General features: G+C 39.7%; 1 protein-coding gene across 2 annotated transcripts in view; it reads left to right on the forward strand.

Annotated features, from left to right (window-relative positions):
- Positions 1-23958, forward strand: part of chchd6b (coiled-coil-helix-coiled-coil-helix domain containing 6b) — an 81058-nt gene that overhangs the window by 7835 nt on the left and 49265 nt on the right. Inside the window, exons 5-7 of one of the 2 annotated variants that reach the window (XM_079241725.1) lie at positions 10525-10545; positions 13882-13965; positions 20836-20906. In XM_079241725.1, the coding sequence (XP_079097851.1) occupies positions 10525-10545; positions 13882-13965; positions 20836-20906 (176 nt within the window). The remainder of the gene's footprint in view (positions 1-10524; positions 10546-13881; positions 13966-20835; positions 20907-23958) is intronic. The other variant, XM_079241726.1, reaches the window with a different exon arrangement.

The raw sequence follows: 23958 nt of genomic DNA on the forward strand, positions 1-23958 counted from the left end.
GCAAATGTGGAATTAGTATGTTCTCCTCATGCTTACGCGGGTTTGTTTGAGGTACTTCAGCTTCCTAACACAGTTCTAAACATGCAAACTTGGATAATTAGTGATTATAAATTGGCATTAGCAGTGTGTGTATGCAGAGTTGGTTGTATTGATGATCTGAGTCCACACTGTAATGGACTTTATCCAGGATGCTGCTTTCCTCTTTCCTGATGGAAAATGTGCTGCTACTCCTGTGATTTTGTGCCTTCACACTCATTCCTTATGTGTTCCCACAACAGATTTATCCATTTAAAACGGTGCAAAATGCATTAATTGTGAAGCTTTGATGGATCCTCTGCTACGGTCTGCTGTCATACCTTCAGCAAAAACAAACAGCTAGAGTAATTATGATGATAATTAGAAAGAATTTGTTGTTTGTGTGGTTTGAACTGAAATGTGTGATAGAAGATAAAGCATCCATTTGGTCACTCCTTATGTTCTTGTTCTCTCACACCTCCTCCTTCCTTTAGCACCCCTGCCAGATTTTTTTCAGCACATATTTTAACAGCAAATCATGTAGTTGTTATGTGAACTGCGTTGGTTTCCGTCCCTTTGAGACTGTGTTTAAAAATGAAAAGGTTTGAAGTCTATTTATCTGTTGTGTTTTTACCTGAGCCACCGTGTGTCTTCAGTCTCACCCTTTTACTTTTCACCATATGACATTTTAAAATCTATTTCCAGTGGCTTTATGGTTTAGTTGCAGGATTATACATGCACTGTTCTTCATATGATGCATGTTAATCACCAGGCAATGCAGCAAAGGGATGTGTACCAGTGAATGGTCACTAGATGGCATTGTTGAAGCATGTTTTAGTGAGTAAGGGGGATTAAAAGCAGGATAAATGCATGTTCTCCGGTGCAACATGTGCTGCTGGGCAACATGTTCTCCTAGAATTTCTTCCTTTTCCTCTGCCTCTCATCTTTTTATCTGTCCATAGTGTGTGTGTGTGTGTGTTTGTTTCCACGCGTGTGTGAGCGATGACTCACAAGGAAGCATCTGACACTGTCCAAAAGAGTGATGATGAAAACCAGGGTGAAAAGCCCCACATTCATTAAAGTCAGTCCTGAGATGACAAACACTCAGACCACAGCAGTTGATGCCACACATGTTAACAGCATTGCCCAGCTGCTGTGTAGAATCACTTGGAAATGATGCTTGACAAGAGTGTAAATGTTGTGTTTTGCAGTGAATATGCAGCTTCCAGTCACAAGATGTTCCTGCTAACCAGCAGACCCCCTGCCGTCGCAGTCTAATTGACATTTTGTCTGATTTTTGTGTTGTTGCTGCAGCACATTTCTAAACCTGAATTGATTTTTTTTTTTCAAACATTGTGTTTTAATCAAATTTCCTTTATCTCCACGATTACAAACAGCGTTGGAATCACTTCTCTTATTAATTAACATATTAACTTATTTACCATCCCGTCCATCTCTGCTATACCAGCCTATGGTAGCATTATTTTTCTCTTGCTACCAGTTTAGCTGACTTACGCGAACAGATTAAGTATGTAGGTCCTGCAGAATTTCTCTAATCTTGTGATGGACTTTTCTTTCTTGAAGTGAAATGACCATATGTATGGAAGATAATCCCAGATCCCTTGGTTTCTGCAGACATTTGCACATCGTTGATCAGGAGATTACTTGGAAATACAGTGCTTGTAATGGGAAAAGAGAACGATGAGAAAGATTAAAAGAGAATGAAGAGGGAAGAAGAAAATGGATCAATAAAAAACTATTCATTATAAAACAACTGAAATTAACAGAGGGGGGTGGCGTTTGTTGATAAACTTTCACCATAGTGATGAGTATTAGGTGTGTTTGTGTGACATCTCGTGAAAAGACACACACACACGAGGGCAGAGACAAAAAGTCTGGATTTTCTTTTTCATAGAAACTGACTAAACCGTGCGGCAGGGATTCAGACTCACATCAACGCATGTCTGTACCGCATGTTATCAGCCGGTGTTATCACAGACTTGACATCTTTTCTGCATGTTAAAGCAGCTAAGCCCTTTGTGCACGCTCTCTCACACACTTACAGAGCTCCCTCATCATCTTGAGCAACGGTAATTGCTGACGAGCAGAGCGCACACCGAATGGGGAGATTTTGATCGGTGCATAGCAGCAAGAGAGAGCCGAGCACAAATCCTGTTGGTTCAAAGGACGAATGTGTGGGGGCAAAATACCTCTCTCCTCAGAGAGCAGTCGTGATGTAATGAGACATCTGGACAAGACTTATTATCCAAAGGAAAAGTAATTTGGCCAAGACAATGGTTCTCATAAAGGAGCACAATTATTCATGTGTGAACAATCAAGATGTGGGTCAAAGGTTTTTCATATCAATAAAAGAGTCTGTTAGATTTATCAGTCAGAAATGAAGGCAGGTTGTTATGTTTCTGTTTGATTTGCACCATTTTCTTTTTTTTGGATGACAAGATTTTGTCAAAATTTTATTAAAAATACAAAAAAAAAAAAAAAAGTCTCATTGTCAATTTTACAAATTCAAAGTGTTCTTGATACAGTTTTTACGATACAGTATTGTTCTGTCCTCACAACTCGTGACGATGAGAATCTAGACAGCCAGCGAACAAAGCAGCAAATATATAAAGTTTTCCACACAATGCTTGCTTTTCTTGTTCTTACTAAAGATCTTCATGAATTATTATATTTGCATGTCCATTTTTAAAAAAAAAAGATTAAATTTTCCCAAGGCACAAGCGTGTAAGGGCACATTTAGTGTGTTCATGAGCTGCTTCTTCACTTATTGTTCGAGGCAAAATACGTCACAGAACTGTTCTATGGTAAGAGCACTCACTCGCTCAGGTAACTGCATGTACGATATCACAAAGATTGTTGCGATACAGATGTCTCACCCTGATTAGTTTTCAATCTCGGTATTTTTAACCCTTTTAAGCATGAACTTATTCTTAATACCTATTAACTATGAACTCTTGTGACTTTATTTATGTAAATCATTAACAATATAAAGTTACTACTGTCTTTGCCCAAAAGACATGACAAATATTCATCTCACGTTTGTTTGCTTAGAAAAATGTCAAACTGCAAATCTAAAAGGATCTAAATCATCTTTTGGACTCTACTGTTTCTACTGAAATGACATCTTTGTTTCAGAATTTTTTGTCATTGTCTTCCTGGTAGCATTTTTTTTTTTTTTTTTGTTCACCGCCTCTGTGACTGTCTGAAGTGAGAAGGCAGGCGGATAACGAAGTGTTAATTCATCAAACCTCCCATGGTTATGTGACGAAAACGCACATTTAATGAGCAAACAGCTAGACTACTAACCAGTTTGTGCATTTGGTATTTTTATTGCACCATGTGTGCATGCTTCTGTGGGTGTTCATGTGTGTCTTTTTCTTTTTTTGTAGGCGCTTGTATCACCCACAAGTGTTGGTGTGATGATAAATGCTGATACGCTTCAACAGTTGTCCTGGTCTCCTGTAAGAGGCTGAGCGTTTAGTGTTGTCAAACAACTGTTACAAAAAAATCAAAATGAAAACACTTGCATGTTCAGAGACACTTCCATATATTTATGGTGACTATGTGTTGCGAGGGGATGACAGGGTTATGGGATGGCAGGCGATGGGGGGGGTCTTCATGCTCATCAGCACATTGAATTTGCAGCTGCTATGCATACTTTCATCCATACATAAAAGCTATGTGTAATCAGCATGTGTGTGTGGGGTGTGTGCTAACTTCCTGAGAATAGCTGACATGGTGTATCATACTATTTGATTTATTAAAGTATACCATTTTTGACCTGGTTTCTATACACTACATGCCTTTTATCTAGTTTGTACCTTCCTTCAAAAACACCCAGATGTCTCCTTCCTAAACCCTTAAATCAGTTGCTACTACTGAGCGGTTTCCACCGAGGTTTTCCAGCACTTTTAGATAATGCAACAACTTAACACTGCAGCTTTGTCATTGAAAAATCACGGATTAACAAGCACTTGTTATAACTTCTAATTAAATTGTGTCACTATTGATGCAGAGTTGTCTGTCTTCACATCTTAGAATAAAGCAAGTTACACATTTTCATATGTGTCAAAAGAAGTTCCCTTGAGTGGTTTTAATGTGGATGTGTCCATCAGTAAGCAAAGGGTGCAAAGGATTTGATCCCTGGGGTGTGTAACTTTCAGCAAGATTCTTTGTGTCTGTGGAAATGCAGGTAATACTGCAAGTTGCGTAAGGAAATCTCACAATCTACCTGTAAATAAAAGATACATGACAGAAGGTCATTGAATGCTGTTGTGACAGTTTAAGCCAATGAAAATAGATGAGCAGTGAACTAAAACTGGTCAATAATATAAATATATCTTCCTTTCAATAAGGAGAAGAGATTAACAGCTTCATTCTGTGTCTTATCACTGCAGTTAATGATGTGTTTCTCTGTTTTTGTGTATGTCAGAGCTAAAATATTACCACAACCTGTCTTTGTATTGGAGTTAAGCGTCACTAAGGATATGTGTGCAGGAAAACATATCTCTGTGCATCATTCAGTGTGACTTTTTTTAGAGAAAAGTATATGAATACACTTACTTGACCAAATGAAAGGTAGTGTGAAAGCACTCGGCTGTAGCAGCTGTATTTGCTATGAGTACACATTATGAATGTGCTTAGCGTTCTTATTCCCATTGCAATGTGACAAGAGGAAACCTGTCAGTGAATTAGACGTATTTTTCTCCTGTCTGTCTGCATTTGTGTCTTTCTCCCCACCTCTTTCTGCCTAATTAAAAAGCCAAATCAGGAGTTTAACTGCGCACCGTGTTTGCCAGTGACATTCTCCAGACTAATCCTCATTTTAGCCCTCTTCCCTCATCTCTCTCTCTCTCTCCTGACTCCAAGTATAAAACCACACCAAAATCTTTTCTCCCCAAACACAGATTTATTCAAATGTGCCATTTGCATAAGTTAGTATTTACATAATTGATTTCCAAGGCAGCATTTCTCACCATGTGAGGTGGTGTTGGAGACCAAAAGGTCTCATCCTGTCATGCACACACAGACGCACACGCGCACACACATGGTTTTGTTGAAGTGTCACATTCTCCTTTTCCACAGAGACACAAACACACAGTGTTCCTGGATGGTTAAGGTTTCAAGTCTAAATCAAGCATGAAGCGTTGCCAAGCTGGTGCATCTGGTGACCTGCGTGGTACACGCAGCAAACATAATCAACTGAGCATACATAATCAAATACACCCAGACCCATGAAATTGGTGCGGTTATATAGAAGGAGCACCGTTAATTTCTTTAGACTGGTAAATCTTTCGCCCCATTTCATCTAAAAATGTGATTTGTAGGTTTTTTTGTTCTCACAGTAGGCATGAATGGATTTGTGGCCTGACTCGAGCTCCAATTTAGCGTCATTAAATAAAGAAATTTAGTGTAAAAGGTTGTTTGAAAGTAGTGAGATTTGTTCAACCTCTACTGAATACCATAATTCACTGTAATTAGATTGAATTAGGTGAGCTATTGTTTGATTATGGTACACATTTTCAGGCATATATTTTTGTGTCAAGAATACAAAAAACAGTGTTAGAAGAGGAAAAAATGGAGCTGCACAGCTGACCAGTTCTGAAGCGTTCTGCCTTCAGACAAAGGGAAGAGAGATGGGCCATACACCTTAGACTTTGAGGAAAATGGGGGTGGTGCTGGTGAATTCGCTATGAGTCGTGGCTTTTAAATGTCAGCTGTCAGCATAAACTGTCCTTCGTCTATTGTTCACTGGTTTCTGTAGCTGTTTTGCAGGCGGTTTTAATGCAGTTGTTACCTACAGTTTTATCTTTCCACACATTTATTTGGAATATTGTGAGACTATTGGTCTTAACTTTTATATAAACTCTATAAACCGGTAGTCTTTAGTCTTTATGTTTCACCGGCTTTGACAATTAACTTTGTAATACTTTAATACTACAAGCTTAATGAATTTGAAAAATCCAGGGGAATGAGCCTCAGTCTAATTGGCTTACTTTTCCTGGCTGTGTTTTTGCTTGCACAGTTGATTTCGACTCTTAATTTTCACTGGAGCTGCAGACTGCTGGTCATCAGGGAGCTCAGCGCAGTGAGTGGATGTACCTGAAAAGCCATTGTCTGTTATGGTCCATGGACGACACCAGACTGCCTTGGTGTGCGTTTATCTGCTTCTGTATCACAACAAGCCCCTTCACCCTCTCTTCTAAAGTCTTTCATCTATGGAAATGGGACCTCCACACTCCAGTGAGCACTCTGTAGGGGTCCCCATCTTCACACACACCCACACGGACACACTCAGACACATACTCTGTTTTCGGACCAGCCATTGAGGAGCAGGGAGGGTTTAACAGATGGTGTCAACTGTATCCGTTACACAGATTACCCCAAACCACACATATGGATTCTGCAGCAACTGGCTTTGTGAGTTCACCTCATTTAACTGAATGGTGTTTTTATGAGGCATGGCAACATTAGAGCCACCTACTGCTCTAATCTGCCCCTCTCCATTCTGTGTCTGATACCAACCAGAGAGCCATTGGTAGGAAAAAGAAGCCTGAATATGCCACTCTGCATGTCAGCGGTGATATTCTAGCATTTAGGATGAAATAATATTTTAAGTTTGAGTTTGAAGGAGCTAAGTCTAAACTAAGCTACTGAGATATCTTGGCCCGAGAGTTGGTTTGATGCGCCGCTTCGCCGTGTTTGACTTCCACTCAGATACTTAAATTCAGATTCATCCACCTTTATTCCTTTTGCAATAATCTTGTGGCATATACATGTCTACTCGCGCCCTGTGGTCAAAAACCTTTTGCCCTTCTGGGCCAAACATCTATCCAACCAGTGACGCATTCCCCCTATATGTGTCACCTGCCCAGGTAACAATACAGCGCCCCCTAACAGCACCAATGAGAACGCAGTTAAACAAATTGGCTCCTATAAAGTGACTCAAGTCTGTAAATGATGTATGAGCCATAAGCAGATATTCCTCAGTTGTAGTTGATATAAAAATGGCAATAAACACGCAGTACATTCCGATACAGTAACATTTCAAATCTGTTTAAAGTGGAACTATTATGTACATTTCAGGCTAAATTTATTTTTATTTCTGAGCCCAGAAGGGCTGGGATTGATCGAGTTGTTGCCACAAATCGCTTTATTTACTTCAGACCGACCCTCTCCGTAGGCTGTCAGATCAGCCTGCGGGCAAAACGAGTGGATTGAGACTCTTCCGCATTGTTGTTGTTGGGGACAGTAGGGCTTGGGAGGGAGAGGGATGGGGATAGGAAGCAGCGGGAGGGTTGTGGGGAGGGGTTGTTGGGGGGATGGTCTACGGACGTGTCCTTGTCCTTGGGGATCCCGCCCCTGGTATCGTGGTGGCGCCGGCCCGCAATGGTTTTGCTCTGGGTGGGCGGGGCCCGCTGGGTCTTGGCCGGGGCTCTGTCGGGGGGTACGGGTGGTCCTGGGGCCTGTGGGCTGCCGGCTCTCTGTGCGGCCCGCGCTTCGGCACCCGGCGCCCGCCGGGCCGGCTTGCCGTTGCCCTGTGCTACCCGGTGCCCCTGCCTCGTCGCGCCGGGTGGCGCCTGCCTGGAGGCTTCCACTGCTCTGGGCTCGGCGGACGGAGGCTCTCTCTGCTTTGCCTGCCTGGGCTCTGTGCGCGGTGGGCTTGCCGGGGTCTGGGGGCCTTGGCTTCCTCCCCTACGCTTCGGGTCGTGGTCGTGATCCCCTACAAGCACTCAGCTGATCTTTGATTGAATGATCACAGGTTGAACACTCACAAGTGCACGCCCACAAAGCGCTCATCTTCCCATCTGCTTCCTACTAAATGTTGCTGATGACTCTCTGTAGGTATGTTTGATAACGGTTGGCATTGTAATTGTTATTTTATTAATTCATTTACTTTTTTTTTACTTTTATTTTTCATTTTTTGTCTGTTTTTGAATATTGTCACGATCCTACTTATGTCGTATTTTTTCAGTACTTTATATTGTTTTGCAAATACTGTAAATTTAGCAGCTTAGACACACCTTTCTTTTCTGTCTCTCTTTTTTCTCCTTTCATTTCCTCTTTTTTTTCCTCTTTCCCTGCCAGGTCCAGCTCGGCCATATCAAGACTGACAAAATGATAAAAGGAAGAAAAAAATAAATAAATAAATAAAATAATTATCATAATAATAAAAATATTCAGATTATCAAGGGCAGCTATATACATGAGATGTCTCCCTTGACAAAGCAAATCTGTCTGGCAAAAATATGGCACGCAGATTGCTGTTTTGTATGCTGAGATGCTGGACAGGACAGGTAGAAAAAAAAAAAAAAAAAAGAGACTCTTCCGCATTAAGCCCCGCCTCCCGCCACTGCACTACATCGGGAGCGCGCACCGCACCTGCTTTCGCTGTCACTGTAACATCTCATAAACAGAAGGATTAGGCTCATATGAACTCAATAAAAAAAAACCAAAGACAATGTCAACACATAGCATACAGCCCTACATGTTGGAACCTGAATCAGAGCCTGAAAATGAAGTGGAAAACAGCAACCCACAGCAACGAATGCAGCAGGATGTCTCTCTTTGGTAAACTCGCCAGCCATCGTTGGAAATAACTTTATCCCACGTTTTCCACCCGCCTGATGTATTTGTACATGCCCTTGTTAACCAGTAGAAGGTAACCAATCACCGAACCTTATCCCCCGGGACGTCACAAGGATTTCGAAGGAGAAAAAACTCTCTAAAACGCCGCATTTTCGTCGCCTTGGAAACCGAACTGAGAGCGTGCTGGAACTCAAACTCAAACATGCATTTAGGTGATAAAAAACAGTGCTGTTCACATGTCTGATGAGGATTCAACACTGTGACACTGTAGAAAGCTCAGAAAACTCCAAATACCGTCATAGGGCCCTTTTAAATATTGTTCCCGTTTTTAAAAGTTGTTTTCTTTCTTCATATTTTCATTAAACACAGACTTGATGATTGAAAACAAAGTTTATCTGTTTCTAAGACTTATTCATGAGCCTGGTATGTGGAATCAGAACAAACTGTTATTAAACTCAGTCATATGTCAGCGCCCAAGGCAGCTTCTTTTCATCTCATGAACACACTGTGAAGTCGCGCTAATGACTAAGGCCCATTGAGGAGATCAGTGAAAACATAATGTTGTTAAATCAGTAACCTCGCTCACCAGATGATTTGTTCCACGGAGCCATCTGAGAAGTTGCCCATGGAAACCAGGCTAGTTTGTGAGGAGCCTGGCCTGTGCAGAAACGATAACTGGTGATTAGATTTGTGTGCAGCTTGATCCGGGCTTGCTCTGGCTGCTGGTTGCACATGAGCAGCAGAAAGCCACACAAGATCAAAACGGCTGTGAGTTTCTGAGCCAGGCGCCACGGTGGTTCTTACTATAAATGTCTGCACCCCCCAGGGTATGATGGGAAATGTTAGGCTATCTCATCATCTGAATAGTGATTGGTTTAGATTCTCAAATTTATCTTGGTTGAAAAAGAAAGTCTTGATTTTTACTGTCTGTGAATGTTTTGATTATGATATTTATCATTAAGTAGACTGGTTCCATGAATATAACTGATCTGATACTATAACAGGTCTAAATCAGACTCTTGGGGAATAAATATTAGTTTTTTTGTTGTATATTTAACATGGACTGTTTAAAGGTTGCATATAATTTCATTTTTAAGCGTTACCTTCCAGCTCTATGTAACATATTAACATTTATCTGAAACATAGGTTTCAAAAAGCTATATTTTAAGCTAAAACTGTCATGTTTTCCAGCCACTGCCAGGGACTCCTCTTGTCTGAGCTGAATACTAGCAGTGTGCTCACATCCTACTCAAATGAGAACAGTCTGTGGTGTGAAACTTATACGATACAGGACTTCATGCTAATAGTGATGCACCTTTAACCTGGGAAGAATGGATTGTTGTGTCATTGTGAATAAGCAAATCTTGTGTGAATCCAGCTCCATATCCATGTTAAACAGCTTCCCATATTACACAAAGTAATGTCACATATTCTAGTGTTATGCTGGAGCACCATAGTGTCATATTGATAACTAATTCATTGTCCTTATTATATGGATCGCAGTGTAAATATCCTCCCAGCCAGTTATGTGCCAGTTATTTTCCTTAAAGTCTGTAGTTTGTGGTGGTCAGTCCTCTGGCAAAATGACACCTCAAGCTTCCTGAACACCTCTTTCACAGTTTTTAACCAATGAATGTGTGATAACACCTAATTCAAATGACTTTGCACGACACTTCCTTGAGATTACAGCAGCGCAGATGCCACATCCCAGGTAGATACAATGAAGTGTTGTTCAGCTAAGTGAGAAACACACAGGCTGTCAATCCTATTAATTTATTTTTTCTTTCCTACTCTCATTACTTCTGTGATATGCAAGCTTTTTATATTCTTCCTTTTCTCCCAACCTTTCTACCAGCCTTCTGCTATCCATCTAACCACTTCTCCTTCTGTCTTTCCCAGCCAGCAGATTTGGATGTGTGGGTAAGCAACATTAACACTGCCTTCTCTGTTTTGCTTCTTCTTCTGTTTCTCGGTTTCTCTTCTCTATTCAGATGTCATGTTTTCATTGTGCTTTACTGCAAGGCTGCAAGTGTGCTGCCGCCGCCGCCATTCCACACAACAGCACTTTGGGAGGTATTCAGCTAGAAAATTACACATCATCTGTGCTGCAGGCAGGGGTGATTTTACACGTAAACACACATAGACACACACCCCTTAAGCATCAAACAGCCACTGTAGAAAGAAGAAGCACGGTGAGTGCAGTATGGGGATTTAAAGATGTGCTCTTTGGGGATGCATGTGTCTGTTGAGTTAGGATAAGATTACACTGGATTACAGTGAATGTAATGTCAATCAGTTAGTGTGTGAGTCTCCCTGCGCATGTCTGCCATATCGGTAAGAAAGGAAGGACATCAGCATGCTGTACCATCCAATCTATATGCCAGTCTCACTAATGCACAACTTTGGCACATTAATCAGTCAGATGTTTACCTATCTTATGTGTTTTTTTTCTTTCAAGTTAGACACTTTTATTCCTGTGCTACATAAATCCAGGTCCCATTGCTGCCTTTTACTGTCCCACCTGGAGCTAGTTTGATTGTGTTCATGCACCATATCATGTTTATACTGTTGTAGCTCAGCTTGAAGTCATCTGTGATCACGAGTGTCCTTCTTGAGCATCAACTAGCATCCATTTTAAAATGCAGGCAGGCGTACAGTATCTCAGCCTTGACACCACCGTGTGCATTGCATTTTTAAATATGTATCTGTAAGATGCTGCAATATTGCCATCACATGTCTTTCAGATTTCATAGCTGCTGAGGATGCTCTTTGATCTTTCATGTTGACAGAAATATGTAAACACTGGGAACCTTAAATAGCCCACAAGGGTTTTTATGATGCAGTCTAATTCAGCTCACTTCTGCATTCAGGTTTGAGGAAGCTGGTTAAGAAAATGTGTTTTTCAAATAAAATGCATGTTATGTTTTCCTTCTACCTCACACTTTTACATGCACTACTAGGTGGATGTCTATGAACCAAGCTCTGGTGTTCCTGGTGAAAATCTTATTTTTCTAATGCATTCATTCCAGTTCAGTTTTTCACCTCGGCTCAGATGGAAGTCATGTTTTCAGCAGCGTTGCTTTCTCTGTCTGTCTGCAGCATAACTCAAAACGTTATGGAAGGAATTCAATTAAATTTTCAGTAAAATTCCAAAATGGATTTAGGAACAAGTGATTAGATTTTGGAGGCGATCTGGATTGCCACCCAGATTCAGGGCTGTGTCCAAATGTCTATTCCCTACATAGTCCCTTATATAGTGCTCACGCCACTTTCTGGGGGTGTCTGAATGTTGAGAGAAAAAAAAGTAGTGCACTCAAAATTAACCACAATGAATCCTAAAAAGTACTGAAAGTAAGTAAATAAGTTTTATTTATATAGTACATTGAAACACAGAATATACTGACCAAAGTGCTTTACAGAGTTAAAAATATCTTAAAGGAAAGAAAAGGAAACAAAGCAACCACAGTTAAAAGTAAACATCGATGGTTCACTCGATGGGTCAATATAGACCACAATGCATCGCGGCAGGAGCTCAAAGTGACGCAAGAGACACGAATGTCAAAGCAGATTACAAAGAAATATAGATCACTCATTTTATATCTTTATTAATTGAAAAATGATGCAACAAAGAAATCGTAAAATATAAGAAAACTAAAAAATTTGACATGAGTTTCACAGGATTTGGAATGAGGTGATCTGCGATGAGGAGAAAACAGCTGGCTTTGTGTCCGAAGGAGCAGGCGCAGACATCCAGAAACTTTGGCAAACTTTGTCACATCCCGTTCTTTTACCAGTGAAAACAAAAGGTCAATCAAAGTGTAGCACCAGTAGATTTTCAGCATAGAATTGGGTCGATTGTCTTCCTGTGATACTGTGACAAGGAACACGGAGATGGAAGCATTATGAAGGATCACTTTATCCTAGGCTGAATATAAGTTGGTGACAGTTGGCTGCAGCATGTCTTGACAGTGCTTTCTACCTCCGGTCCATCCACATCTGAGTACTGTACATGTCTTATGTTTTCTCTAAAACTGTTTTTTTTTGCATGAAACTCTGCTGCAGATTTTCTGTCTTCTTTGAGTTATTTTGAGCATATTTATTTGTGCAATTCTGCATCATTACATTCATCACACACACACAAAAAAGAATGTCAATACAATGTGTGCTTTCTTACTTTAACAAGGTTCCTCTCATCTCTGCTGAAACATCCCATGACATGGGTTCTTTGTTTAACACCACCAGAGCATGCACATGCCTGTCTTCAAGCTTAAAGTGCTGACTTATTTTCAGTGTCCTCTTTTTGACATCTGTCTTCTGTCCTCCTCTGCTTGCATGCTGCTTCGCCATGGCCCAAACTGTGGCTCTTCTGCCATCTTGCTGCCTGTCAAATCTTGGCTCAGCGGGCTTATTAAAGACTTTCACTTCATCCTAATGCCAGTGACGCCTTGCCAGCTCCTGCCACAGCTGTGCCAGTCTCAATCCACCTCAGTAGTTTTGTAAGTTTTGTTACATTATGTGGACATGACATGACATAGCATTTCTGAGCATTATTGTATCATTTTAACCAAACGATATTTAACAGTGATACGATTTGCCCTCTGGCTCCTCAATGTGCATGAATACCACATCTCTGGGAAAGATATAAATACATTTATTTGCATGCAGCTAAGATCTATTGCTGAAACTATTTTTTCTAATATTTGCTCACTGTTGGTGAAATGATTTATCTGATGCACCATGTAGCTAAGCTTGTAACAGAAGCTCGGTGGTGTGCTTCCAATCTGATTGCACAGTGGTGGCAACAGTTGCTCTGACTGCTATGAATCTGAAATGTAGAGTTTTTAAGTACCTTTAAATACTGTAATACTGGCAAACGACATGTCACGTGACCATTTGCATGTCAGCAGGTGTGAAACCAACATACAACTATTATAAGGTACCATTTCAGTAAAAATGCATGGTGGTTTCTGCTCTACTTAAAAATGATGTAGACTGATGCTGTGACGTTTGTTCTGAATCTCAGTTTGTCAGACTGACTGATTTTCAAATCTGTAAAGGCAAATAATTTGTTGTTTTAATTCATTACACCTTGATTTAAACATGGTTAAAAATGATTGGACAGATCATCAATGTGACATCGTGTCATAGTGTAAAGAATGTCTTTTTTAGGTGCAGGTTGGATTAGTTTCTGTTATGTACTGTCATCCTTATATCAACTTTCTCTCCCCCTCTCTGTCTACCACTTTTCTGCCACAGACCAGACAGCTGGAGAGGAAAGAAAAGGAGCTGGCTGCAATATCCACTTTCTACAAAGAACAGTTAGAAATTCTGGAGAAAAAGGTAAATTTTGTGAGAATATGAACCACTAAACATAAATCACCTGACCTGCATTGATTCTTATGATTTATTTTTTTTATCGGCACCTTAGCAAATACTCAGGCAATATGTGACAAGAAGAGATGACATGAGATTATGTTAAACAGTTCTTTTTTCTTTAGTTTTTCCCAATATTTGATCAGCAAAAGCTGTGATTAGAATTTGTTGACATGTAACAGGAACTGTTACCAAAAAGTCTTCTCACTGTAGGAATAGCAAAACAAATTTTAAAATGACTTATTACTCGCTCAGCTCTGAGATTAAAATCTAGTTGAAATGCAGCTCGGTCCTTCTTGTATTTGAAATGTCAACCCCACAATACATTTTCAAAATGTGAATGAAATGAAAGTCTCAGCAGGCGGATGAGAGTCAAGACTTTCTGTTGATGGACCAGCACTCAGGAAAGGGTTCTCAGACAGGCTCAGCTGACTAATAACATGTGCCATGCTTTTCTCATTGACATGTCCTTTTTTCAGCCATCACAGGGGTCTTTTTGGAAAAAAAAAAACAGAAAAAAATATATAAAAGCATCATGTTTGGTGCTTTTAAGACATAATATCCCATGTTCCCTGAACCTGGACACTTATGCGTTTCTGATTTTGTGCCCTGTGTAAAAGCCACATGTGCTGTGGTTTGATGAAGCTTACTCATGATTTGTGGAATAAGTCTGTGAAGAATGTTAAAAAGACTTTGAGGATCATTTTTGAAAAAGCAACTTTATAATTTGGGGACGAACAGATGCAAGAAGAGACCGTAAAAAGCATTAGAGTGAAATTACAAAGTGGAACACATACAAAAAAATATGTCAAGAATTTAAAAATGATGAGTTGTAGCAGCAAACTTTCTTTTTTCTGAAAAGTCTGTGGCTAATAACTGGCTACAGAGTGCATAAAGAAGCCATGAAAAGGTAGCAGGAGGACATACATGCACTCCTTTTCCCTTCTCCTGGCCTTTGCTTCTGTCTCTGCTCACACCCACAACTAGACCCTCAAGTATTCGAAACACATCCTCTGGGTCTCCACCCCTCCACTCCAGCTCTCCCTCCCTGAGGCAGGACCCATCAGGCAGATGGGGGACCTTATCTAGTCCCTGGCACTCACCTCCTTTAGGCCTTTCAGAAAACCTTTTACATAGCCAAGCTAAATGGAAGGACCTTTGCACGACTCGCAGCAAGCGGCGAACGCTGCAATGCTTGACGGAAGAGACTGATTGGCAGAAGAGGGCAGGAAGCTCTATCTTCCTCTGCTTGCTGCCACAGTCCCTTTTTCTATCTTTTATTTTTTCCCCCTTCACTTTCTCATTGCTGACCTGCATGTGGATGAGGGAGGGAGTAAGAGGGGGACTGAGTGGGTGAGATAAAGAGGCTATATGGACTGTGCATTAAACAGACTGTCTATCTTCAGGTGGCGTCCATCTCCCAGCCTCTCTTCCTTCATTTTGCAGTCCAACACTTCATTCATCTGCCCCGCCTTTCATGCCTTCTCTCCCATTTCCTGCCTTTTTTTCAACCTTTTATTCTTTCATACTTGTTGCTATAATTTACTGAGCTGATGACCAGTTAAATGGTGACTGACACAGGTTGTATGCATGCATGCAATACAAAATCAGAACTTCAAGTCTTGCATATGGCGTGTATTATTATTTAATCAGTTCTTTAAAGAAAAACGTTGAAAAGATTGCAACGCACATTGTCAAGGAGAAGACGAATTAGGATTTTAAATTTTTGCTTTCTGCTTTTTTTTTTTTTTTTTTTGCTCATAATCTCAAAGGTCAGGTCATTTTCGCACACAGAGGATAGGGATATCTTACTGTCTTTTAATCCTAGCCAAATATTTTAGCCAAGAAGCACAGAATTAAAGGGAAAATCCACAGATAATTGATGTTCAATGTTACCTTGAATCAACATTTTACTTGCGCTTAAAGCAGCCTCTTATCATAGGATTATAAATGTGTGTGTGTGTGTGTGTAGCTGATTACTAATGCAGAAACAAACACAAACACACTCTAGGGTTCAGTTTGCCTAAGGGATAAATGATGATAATAGACTATTACGTTTGTCTAAAGGCTGTGCATGTCATTTGAGTTCACTTCTGACACAAACGTGAAAACGACCTGCGAGTGTGTGTGTGACAGGTTTATGTGCAGGCTGTCATTTCAGAAGTAATTATGATATAGCCAATCCACTGCACAACTTTGAATTTCCATTCATCTCACACACGCACACGCGTTGCATACGCATAGACAAAAAGACACAGGATTGCATGTACTGAACAACCCGGCACATCCTCTAATTCTCCTCTATCCCAATCCTCTCCCCTCGCTCTCATTTATTTTTGGATGACTCCCTAATCTTTCTTTCCGCAGTATACAGGTGGAGTATATCTGTCTTCCTGTGGCAACATACCCTCTGACTGTGTAAACAAGGCTCAGTTAAAAATTCACCTCTTTTAATCCCCTCCTCCCCCTCCCCCCTCCCACTCTTTGTCGACTTCTCCCTGAGAAAGAAAAATTAATCCGCCGTCGTCCAAGCGTGGCGCGTGAAACAACCCCTCCCTCAAAATCCCGACATCAGCCCATCTCAGTCCACAGCTTGGAGAGGGTGTTCAGACAAGTGTGCAAGCAGGGATCATCTGAACACAGAGATTCGCGTGCAAACACAGATTTAGTCACATACCTGCATGTATGTAAGATTATACACAAACCGAGCACACATGCGCCACGCTAATCCCCTCCACGAGCCTTTCCAACAACCTCAGAACCTAGCTTTCCCCTTGGAGGGTTATCATCCCTCACAGCCCCCCCAACCTCTCCTTTTCTGTCTCTCCACATTGGGCTTTCGTCCCCATGGGTGGAAATGACTGGGAAGAGCCCAGAGTGTGTATGCAAGTGATAGCAGCTCCTTTTCTCTGGTGTCAATGGACCCGAGTTGGGACTGTTGCATGGATCTTTTCTGTTAAAAAGACACAAAATACCATGTTGATACAAGGAAATACTAACCAGTTTCATGGCCCACAAACATTTCAGCTGTATGAGCTGTACATGCTGGTTCATATGCTGCAGTCACAACACCATTTTCATCATTTTTCTTTCCATCACATGATAAGTAGTCATACAAGTACTTTCTAGGGCTGTGACGATATACTTTTGTCCCGATTTGATTCTGATTTTTTGGGTGCCAATTTGATTTAAATTGCGATTCTCAGAATTCTTCGATATTGCTGATTTTTGTAGATTAAAAACAAAATAAATGAATACCACTTTCTCATTTTTCTTGATTTCAATTAGTATAAAACAACCCAGTAGCCAGACCATCATTGTACTTCTATAATGCCCAAGAAGACAAGTAAAAAGATCAATAAAAATCAATAAAAAGACCAAAATTTTTATAATAGATTATTTTTACTTATTTAAAAAAACATCTATTTTTTTCACGAAAAATTGATTTTAAAATTGTGAAGCAAAAAAAATCCAATTTTTTTTATTCAATTTTCCCACCCCTAGTACTTTCAGTCCAACATTTTTCCCTACAAACAAGTCATAAACCAGCTTGGAGAAGTGGTTTTTTTTTTATGCTAATGAGCATTTTCAGTGTTTGTATGGGATAGACAAACATCATAATCCAGCTGGTGAAATAGTGAAAGAGTCCAAATTGGGAGATTTGAAGTCATTTCTCAGATTTGACCACATTTGCTGAGTATTATTTTCATTAACTAACAATTAAGCCTCTTTTGCATCACATGGGATTAAATTAGACAAGTTCTGTGCTTTATGTAGTTGTTATGCGTTAGTGTTAATTTGTTATCGTTTGCCAAGCGGGAAGACTCTATCAATCACTACCCGACCCCTCCAGAACCTTCCAAGACACAGCATCAATTTGCACGTCCCTTGATGGTGCCCTGCTCTCGACTTTCTGCATAATCCCAGGCACCCATGTGTTTAGGTCTCTGTGGAGCCTCTTTCTTTTCTGTAATCTTTGGGTGAACACTGGATGTCCCACAAGGCAACCACAGGCTTTCAAGTTTTACTCCAGTTCACCCACTGAGGCCTTGACCTGAGGCTAAAGGCGAAGCGACTGTCATGTGGCTAACTTTTTTTCCACATATTCCCAACGAGCCCGATAAAGTATTCAACAAGAAATGAGACTCGCTGTCTCTTTCATGTCCATGAATCCAGAGCATGGCTTCTTTAACTGTCAGATTAAGTCATTTATTGGCAATGGTTTGTATGTTGGAGAGTTATTAAACACCCGAGCAGAAGTTTATAGGACTGTATCTGTGTTTTGTTCTGAAGCACATGGTGATTTTCAGATGCTAGCCCCTTAACCATAAGTGATGTTTTTTGCTCAGTTCATCTCTTTTCATTCTAATCCTGACTTTTGTTTTGATATTTCAGTATAATACAGATTGAGTCTTACTCTTAGCATTTATCCTTTTAAATTAGGATTAAAGAGGAAAAGGTTATTAAGTGTATACATTTAAAGAGCTCTGAAGTCCTTTCCACGTGTTTTTAGCTAATTTTAAAGATTTTATGAAAGTGCAGATGATCTAGTTCAAATGGTGCAACTCCAAATTACGTTTTACTCCCGTTTAAAGTGGAGAAAAAAAAGGCAAGATACCGATCCAGCTTTTTCGCCAGTGCAGACCTCTTTATCAAAATTAAGTATCTACATTACTCATTGTACATCTGCATACTTCTGACAGAGTAATTGTATTTAGTTCCTACAATATTTCTCTGGTATTTCACCGATGTTTTGTTATGATGGGAAGATGAAATGATAGAGGTGCAGCATATGATATTGTGGTGAATACCGACAGGGAGGATTAAGTAAAAGATGCCTGTAACTTTACTTGAGTCATCTCCTGCACCAGACATTCAGTTCAGGACTTGCATGTCTGCAGATCAGCTTGAAATAATAAGATATGAAAATGACTTGCTAGCACTGGAGGAGAAGATGGCTAGGGGTTGTGGGGGAGGTTTATATTTGATCCCATCTCTTCTTCGCTCAGTCACTTCAATTATCTTCCTCTCCTATCACCTCATCTATTGGGAATATAGGGAATAATTAAGTAAAAGCTTGAGTGGTGCAGTTATTGGTTTAAAACGGTGATTACTGCACAGTGGATGTGTTTGAGAGGGTGGCTGGAGAGATTTGCTTTGCGTTTGGAGGATTTCAGACAAACTATTTCGTATGTGTTCTCACAAGGTTTATAACTTGATTATTTCAGTGAAGTGGTGATTTTTTAATATACTTCCCCCCCCCCATTCTGCAGACTTATGCATGTTCTAAAACTATTTGCTATGTCCTCTTACCAACAGTATAATTAACACATCATCTTATGAACAGCTCAGGCCGTCTTGTGGCGTAGTTAACACTGTGACCATTGATTATTCCCGTAAAGGTGTGCTATATATGACCTTACCCACTGGGCACAAGCTGCATCTGAGCTGTAATTGCTGTTTAAATGCCAGAGTTTCTCGCATGAAATAAAACATTATAGAGTACCACCAGACCGTCAATATTCAGATTTGTAAGCAGGCTGTAAAATTCAAAGGTCACTAATTTATGGAATGTGACATTTCCATCGGTGTTTTAAGCATTTTGCTTATTAGTGCTGGTGCCAGAATTAAAGCTGAAGGAGTGCTTGTACATGTGGTGCTATTATGTAGTTACGCAAGCGGTTAGTCTCAGTTTCATGTACTCTGATTTATGGAGCTTTATTTTAAAGATTTTGACAAACTGTCTTTATTTTTCTTTGTTGAGGCATTTTAAACCACATTAAACCCAGTATGCAAGTTCCTAAACCGTTACAACTCCAAGCCAATTTTTTTTTATTTTTTTTACCTGCTTTTGCTTTGTTTCCTTTTTTTTTTTTTTTTTTTTAAAAATATAAAAATGCATGTAAAATCTCAGACCTTTTAAACATAGTCAGCATGTTTTTCAGCCTCAGTTAAATGATCAGACTAAAGGGAATTTATCAATAGCTATAGCGACAAACATGCCAACAAAAACAATAACAGAATTTATTTCTGACAGTACTTTGCAGAAGTAGCTCAACAGACCAAGCCGTTTCTAATGTCCATATAACTCTCTCACATCTTGGCTTTCAGGAGAAAAATATTGGCACTGAAACAAACGTACAACAGAAACTCTTTATGTTTACACTTTTTCCTTCAGGCTTTTTTTTGTTATTTTTGTTTGTGCTATTTACAGTAATTTATGCTGCTATTTACCTACTATCCTCACCAAACCACCTCCACCTCAGCTTGTTTTTCTCACTACTTGCATCAGAAATATCTTCTTGGCTTTATTCCAGCCATCAAGGACCATTTGTAGTTCTTTTCAGACACACATAGAACTTTCTTGTTGCTTGTTGATAGCTGATTAGACATTACTATCAACGTAGGCTACCTAATTGGTTGTCATCATGATGTCATGTTTTCTTTCTCTAATAGAGGTCTCCTACCAACACAGCAATTTGATAAATATTAATTTTCTTATGGATCACTCATTGTGGTTTTACCATATAGAGTCTCAGAATAAACACTGTTTTGCGGCTGGATTGTAAACCTTTTGGATAGTGTATAAAAACATATAAAAAAAAACTTCTGTAAATCACCTAAAGGTGAAGCTATCTATCACATCCTACCTCACATAATTACACACTATATTGCTGACAATATAGTGTTGGACGCTGGTGATCTAGAAAAGTTTTAAGGGCCAATTAAAGATGTGTGCATGATCAGGTAATGCAGTTAACACAGTTGATCATTTTAAGAGATGTTAAACTCCCCTGAATCAATCTTCATTTCTTTCTCTGCTTTTTATGCCTGCAGAATCTCGACAACTACAAGCAGACGGCCGAACAGTACGATGAAGCAGCGGCTAAAGCTGAAGCTCACATACGGTAAATACTTTGTAACACTGTTGAAGAATTATTTTAGTATATTTTAATTTAAAATTGTTGCTTTTCATTCCATCTCATTACATTTTTTTCCCCCGTTGCTGGCTCAAAGACTTGACTGATTTTTATACATATAAATCTTTTTATGAGTTTAAAGAGGTTTATTATGCCGCAAATACAAATATCAGACATTTGCCACATTTACACAGGAGTTTTAATTCCTGTTTAATTCCAAATAAAAGTTAATTTCGCGTTAAACTGATGAAAACGACCATTTAAACACTTAATTTCTAATGCAAATTTCTGATCGGAATTAAACTTAAATCCGATGTAAGTGTCTGGTTTATTTGCATTTTAATTCTGAACTATTTAATTCCTTTGTCATGTAAACCTTTATTCCGCTCTAAGTTAATTCCGGTCGTTCTGAGCATGCTCGTTACCTTGTCCTGTCCCGATGACGCGCGTTGTTTTGTCTCCCGTGTTCGGTGGTCTTCCTTTCTTCTCCTTCTCAGTTGCTGCAGAAAGTGAAGTAGTATGCTCGTGATGAACTGGTACTTCACATTTATTATAAAAAATAGCGGTGAAACTGGTACTTATTATGTAGTTTTTACAAGTTACGACTGAAAAGACGAGAAGCAGGGAGCCAACTTTGTTTATTTCCGGTTTCCGGTATGTCACGTGCACCCTCTGTCCAATCAGAACCCTTCCCAACCCGCCGCTCTAACAAGGAATTAAGTAAGGACGTGTTTCATGTAAACCTCCATTCGGAATTATTATTTCCATGTAAACTCGTCGGAGAATACATTAATTCTGAATTATTTAATTCCAAATTAAAAAACATCATGTAACCGTAGCCATTGTGCATGTCATCTGGAAGAAATTCAACTGTAAATGACAGGAAAAAAGCTGCTTGACAGCTGTGGAAAAGCAGATGTGGTCAGGCTCAGGAGTGTGAAGGCTATTTGCAATCTTGGTGTGGTGTTAATGTGAACACCACACCTCTTGCTGCTGCCTGTTAGAACCTTTTTACACACACAGTGAGTGGTGGGAGTGGGGTGATAATTTAATCAATCCTCATTTCTTCTATCAAAGTATTGTGACACTTTCTCGCATTAAAATGTCAGAGATTACAGTTTTCTTCTCTGCATAAATAAGGCCCCGTTGACACCACGTTTCCATGCAAAACTTTTTTCTGTGCGTGTTATTAAAAAAAAAAAAAAAAAAAAAAAAGCATTGACACACCAGTGGAATGACAACGGCCTCTGTGCAGGGAAAACCCAAATAAGACCAGACACAACGTCGTGCACATGCCAGGCATCCAGAAGGCAGTTAAACTTCACAACACACCCAGGTGTGTGCCAAATCTTCATAAACACAACAGAAGCGTTGCAGTCTGGTGCATGTAACCACTGCATCTTCACTGACTGTATAAATGTTCTTCCAGGTTTTGCTTCAACAGACCAAATAAAGTAAAAACATTCAGCACAAGGATGACACACAGATTTGCCATTATTGTTGGGCTTTTCGCGGGTAAAACAGGGTCTGATTGCACAAGTGCAAGATGATGTGAAAATAGTCACGGTGGCCTGTTTACAAGGACAGGATTCGGCTTGCGGTGCAAGAAAGTTTCAATCTGGAGTCTTATCAAATCTTTACAACTTTATCAATCAAAAACTCTAACTGAATGAACGAGAGGCCAGAAAGCAACAAAACGTTTCCGTTTTCCTCTCTTAGCGTTGTGGCGTAAACAGGACCACTATGACGTGTCACAACATATTAGCCAAAAAATTTTAAAGATGTGTTTTACACATAAAAATGTCTTTTCCAGCTACGAAGTGCATCATATGACCCATCAAAATCACTCTGCTAGTGAAATCGTCTTTTCAGCCAGTTATTGTAAAACAACTACCATTCAGGAATAAACTGGATTTTTCAAAGCCAGCACTGAGAACATGGCAGATGTTTGTCTAAAACAACTTAATCATAAAAAAAAGAGGGTTAACTCCCTTTAATCAGAGCTGGGCTTCTCACCTCCCCCAAGACATTCCCCTTTGAAACACAGCTCTTTATCAGTTTAAGCCCACCGTTGAATACATGTCAATCAAGGCTCCTTATTCACCAGAGGTTGTACTTACCTTTTTTTTTATACTATATACCAATTATTTCAGTGCAGTTATAATCCTTAGGAAGCTTTCTTTTGATTGCATAAGAAGCACTTTTTGACAGCTTCCCTGTCTTCTACAAGCATAATGTTGACCTCTGGATCCTAAAAAGGGAAAAAGATCACCAGGTACCTTAAAATTCTACGTTTTTGTTGGGGGGAAAAAAAAAATTCTATTCTGCATTAATAAATAGTTTCAGCTGAACTAAATATATCCAGGCCAGAATACAACAGCCTTGTTCAGTTGGAGTTTCAGATGAGAGATATTAAGAGTTCATAAAGAGCTGGCTATGCTACTCAAGAGAATTTTCCAGAAGCGATGAGGAGGAAACTTATTAAAGAACGTAACTTTGTTAACATAGTTTTAAAATCCTCGTGACTCCCCAAACTAAAAGTGAGAGAAATGGAAAATACTTGGCATTTTCCGAAAAATGGTCAATATACGAATAATTTTCATACTATACAGCAGCAATACAATATGGAAACATAAGGTATGGGTAGCACGGTGGCATAGTGGTAAGCACAGCGGTCGCTGGTTCAAACCTCAAGTGTGTGGAGTTTGGATGTTCTCCCCAAGTATGCATGGGTTCAATTCATCATGGCTTCCTCCTACCCTGGTGTATGTTAATTAATTACTATGATTTATTGATCATTTATCACATGTAAGTTGCTTTGGATAAAACACTTGCCAAATGACAATAAAATAGAATAGAATAAAATACAATAGAATAGAAAAGAAAAGATCCAGCATGAAGAACTGTGAATTGTAGTGTTTATGACACCAATATGTGAAGAATCCTGGGAAAATATAGTGTGATTGGAATAGCAGTGAGGTGATCATCACTTCTAGCTAAGAGACCCATCAAGGCTTATTCTAACTTTTACCTTACTTTC

Source organism: Telmatherina bonti, assembly GCF_933228915.1.
Source record: "Telmatherina bonti genome assembly, chromosome: 6".
NCBI lineage: Eukaryota > Metazoa > Chordata > Actinopteri > Atheriniformes > Telmatherinidae > Telmatherina > Telmatherina bonti.